Consider the following 3863-nt stretch of genomic DNA (forward strand, 5'->3'; position numbering starts at 1 on the left):
TTTGAACACTTCTATGACGTCACAGAAGTGGCGCTACGGCTATTGGGCCAACTCCACCAATCAGGAGGAGACAGCCACGGAGATTACCGTTCGAAAGCGCTGGAGACGCTGTAGTACATATGTCAGGCCTGTAGATGGTGCTGTTCTCACAGAATCAGCCCATGATGCAAAGACAGTGTTAAATTGAGCAAAATAAGGAATGGCTAAAATGCATGATCTGTTTGGTATTTTGAAAAATAAAAAGTATAAATATGCCTTATATAGGTATGGTCCTACACTATATTATTCAAATATAGCATGATAGGTCCACTTTAAGGAGATGAGACAATATAATATTTAGTAAAGGTTACTGTACAAAAAAAACAAAGTTTCTATTTACTGAAACCACCACGTAACAGGAACAATTATATAGCTTATATATAAAGCTTTTTTAACCTATAAAATACTATTCTGGTCATTAATTGTGGTAAGACTTGGCACATACTGTAAAGTGACTAAGTAACAGGAAGTGATTTATTCTCCATATGAGCGACTCTTCAGACAGTTTTCTAAGTGGATTGCATAGTTTCTCCATCACAAAGCATCAAAGCAAATTCCAGACACCACTTTATTTCCACAACAATTAGAGCCAAACGTTCTTATTTTATGACCCATTTTATAACAAAGGCCCTTTCCCCCCACCCGACTAATTTTTTATAAAAGCACAGCAAAGCATGACACATTTTCAAAGCATCCAACTACATGAGAACTCTCTCGTCTATAAGTGGAATTGAAAAACATACTTATAGAGACACTTTAATCCAAGAAGCTTTTATAGCTTGTGACATATAGCTTTTGTTTGGTAGGATGTCTGCACCACCTTGTGTTGAAAGAGCAGACTTCAAGTTGAACCCTGAGATTTCACATTCTGCATGCACAGTTGTATCTTGTAGCCAAAATGAAAGTTTAATGAATCACATAACGTGCAAGAAATACATTAATTAATATTTTCTCTACATTACATTCAAGTTTTCATATTGAACTATTTAGACAAATGACATGGACTAAATGTAAGTATATCACATTTCTTAATTACAGTACACTTTTTTACATATCATTCTTATTGATATTTAGCACGACGCAAGAGGTTCAAGTAAGAAAATACCAATGGCTAAATCATCTATCGGGTCATTTCCTCGTCATTCTTGTTGGTTTTTCCGTAGGAGATGTTCAGCCTGCAAGAAAAACCCATGAAGTGTCAGCTGATGCATCAACGTACACATATTCAACAGCTAGGCTCTGCTTTCTGATTACCAGAAAGTCCACGGGGTCCTCTGGTTTGATCCTGGTGCACTCTGTCATGGCCGCAGTGAGCGAGGGCATCACGTACTTCATCAGGTAATTCCTCAGAGGAAGCGAGTGAGCGTCGTGAAGCTCCTTCTCCTGCCGCTGCACCTCTGACAAATTCTCCTGCTAAGAAATGACAAGAGCATTCGATTGGATGTTAGAATTTACAACTTATATATATCAATATTCCGATTACTTGTATATAGACTATTTCTACAATATTCTATTTCTATTATCTGTGTTATTGTGTTGCACTGTTTGAGGAGCCTGTGACCTACTAATGTAATTGCCATGACTACACTGTAGCTATGCACACATGACAAGAAAAGCCTTGAGTCCTTGTAACACGCAGCACTTACCCACTCGTCGTACTGAGCAGCCATCTCGGCCAGCGCTGCCTCGTTCCTGCGTTTCCTCTCAGCAGCCTCTGCAGCCACTTTCTGTTTCCTCTCTTCCTCCTTGTTTCTCTCCTCTTCCTTCTTCTCCTCCCGACTCAGCCCATAGTTTTTAGGAACCCCCACCAGCTCTGTGATCTTCTTCACAACGTCTGCGTACTCTGGATCATCTGTAGTGACCTCTGGAGAGGAACAAGACACCATCACTGTGAAGAAACACAACCTACAAGCAGTGGCGGCTCCAGAGTATGTTTGTTGGGTAATCTATGGTAGGGCTAACCCATACAGTGGTGGGGCTCAAGTTAGTATTTGCGATGCAATTAAATACACGCTATATCGCCCCCCTTGACAACATAAAATACACATTCTGGTACTCTCTTGAGAAGAAAAATAAATAAATCTATTACTACACATTTAAAAAAATGAATGCCATTTTAGTTTTTTGTTACTTTGTTCTGAAAGATGAACCTGCTGCTCCTCACAGAGAGGAGAGGGAAGAGGCTGTGTGAATTACTTTACATTGTGGATAAGGGTGGATAGCCCCCATTGTTCTGTGTGTCAAAATGAAAGACGGCCCACACACCTATCAATCATCAAACCGTGGGGTCTTATTTCATTGCACTACCGCAAAAGTATTCTCCGTCGGGACTTCCTGCAACAACACCACGCCGTTATCTTGATTCTGATTGGCCAGAAGACATTATCAAAGATGTTCTATTGAGAAGACGATCACTACGTGACAAAAGTTTTCAAAACCGTTTCTAGTCTTTGGTATTTCCAGACAAGTGGCTACTGAAATCAATCTTACTAACTGCTGTCTGTGCAATTTACTCCGCGCGAGTTGGCGGACTTTATTTTGCTTACTTTAACATCATTTTTCATGGTGGGGCTAAGCCATTTCTTGGTATGGCTGTAGCCTACCCCAGCCATACCCTGGCGCCGCCACTGCCTACAAGTGTCTCTGCAGGACATTATGATGTTTGTCATGAGGTTACACTATTAGATGAATTCATGGCGGGAAAGCAACAAGAAAACGAAAAAGTGCATTTCCATAAATGTTGAAATATGTTTTCAAACAGAAAAGTCAAAGTGCTCTTTGAAATGTGAACCAAAGAAATCTGGCGACTACAAAAAGACAAAGACATGCCCATATTTGTCTTAGCTGCATCATATACAACTTTAAAAACGGCAAGAAATCAGCATTTCTCCGATTTTCTACATTGGAGATAAATATTCTGCAATTGATGCATCTTGCAATAATGTGTTTGTCTTGTTTATGTTTTTCGATGAACTATTTGTCTTTGATTCAAATACCAATATGTTCTGGGTGAATCTCGAGCTCATCGAAGTAGTCCAGCAGAGTTTCCTCGGCGGCACTGAGCTCTCTGTATCTGGTCAGGCGAGAGGAAAGCTCCTCCTCGGTGTATCTCATCTCCTCTGCCACGCTCTGTGGAAGCCCCCGAGCTCTCTGCGTCAGAAAGCCATCCGTCGCATTGAGGGCGAAAACATGCTCTGCAAAAACATTAAAACAGTACAATAAGAATGTTTCCTATGAGGAGATAGTTCAGCGGAGTTCATCTGGGTTTCATTTCTGGTCAATTCAAGTAAGAAGTGAATCAACCACCTGGGGTGATCTTCTTGATGTATAAAGGTGCTTTGATCATCACATCCTGGTTCTCTGGGTCCTCCTCTGAAGGTTGAAAACACCACATTAGTTTAGTTGTTGTTGTAGCATTAAACAGTTATTACGTGGATGGAACGAAACTTACCAGAGAAAATCAGCTTTCCTTGCTCGTAGGTCTTGGGGAAGCCATCGAGAACGAATCCTTGGTTCCTGCATGGCGGCGAATTCAGCTTTTCTTGCAAAATGTCAAAAACCAGATAGTCAGCCAGTCGCCCTGAAGGATCAACACAGAGGTTTAATCATAAAGCAAGGAACTAAATACTCACTATGCACAAACGATCCATCAATAATCAATCTGCAGACAGACTGAATGCAAAGGGCTCAGGACAATGTTTAAACATGTTCACAACCACGTGTCCGAGATGTGTGGTTGGCTATGGTTGAATACAAATGAAGAACTTTTTTATTTTTTTATTTTAGTTTTTTGTAAACAAACAGCCAGACAGACAACACAATAG

General features: G+C 40.5%; 2 protein-coding genes across 2 annotated transcripts in view; one reads left to right on the plus strand and one right to left on the minus strand.

The window, feature by feature from the left end:
* LOC104966019 (AP-1 complex subunit beta-1-like) overlaps positions 1-3863 on the plus strand; it is a 373094-nt gene that overhangs the window by 253437 nt on the left and 115794 nt on the right. The window lies entirely within an intron of this gene.
* LOC104966482 (adenylate kinase 7-like) overlaps positions 602-3863 on the minus strand; it is a 7339-nt gene continuing 4077 nt past the window's right edge. Inside the window, exons 4-9 of the mRNA XM_010795669.1 lie at positions 3491-3619; positions 3346-3411; positions 3036-3233; positions 1686-1903; positions 1294-1452; positions 602-1214 (exon numbers count right to left, since the gene is read on the minus strand). Of these exons, the coding sequence (XP_010793971.1) occupies positions 1179-1214; positions 1294-1452; positions 1686-1903; positions 3036-3233; positions 3346-3411; positions 3491-3619 (806 nt within the window). The 3' untranslated portion in view covers positions 602-1178. The remainder of the gene's footprint in view (positions 1215-1293; positions 1453-1685; positions 1904-3035; positions 3234-3345; positions 3412-3490; positions 3620-3863) is intronic.

This window comes from Notothenia coriiceps, unplaced genomic scaffold (assembly GCF_000735185.1).
Source record: "Notothenia coriiceps isolate Sejong01 unplaced genomic scaffold, NC01 NC01_scaffold00037246, whole genome shotgun sequence".
In the NCBI taxonomy this organism is placed as follows: Eukaryota; Metazoa; Chordata; class Actinopteri; order Perciformes; family Nototheniidae; genus Notothenia; species Notothenia coriiceps.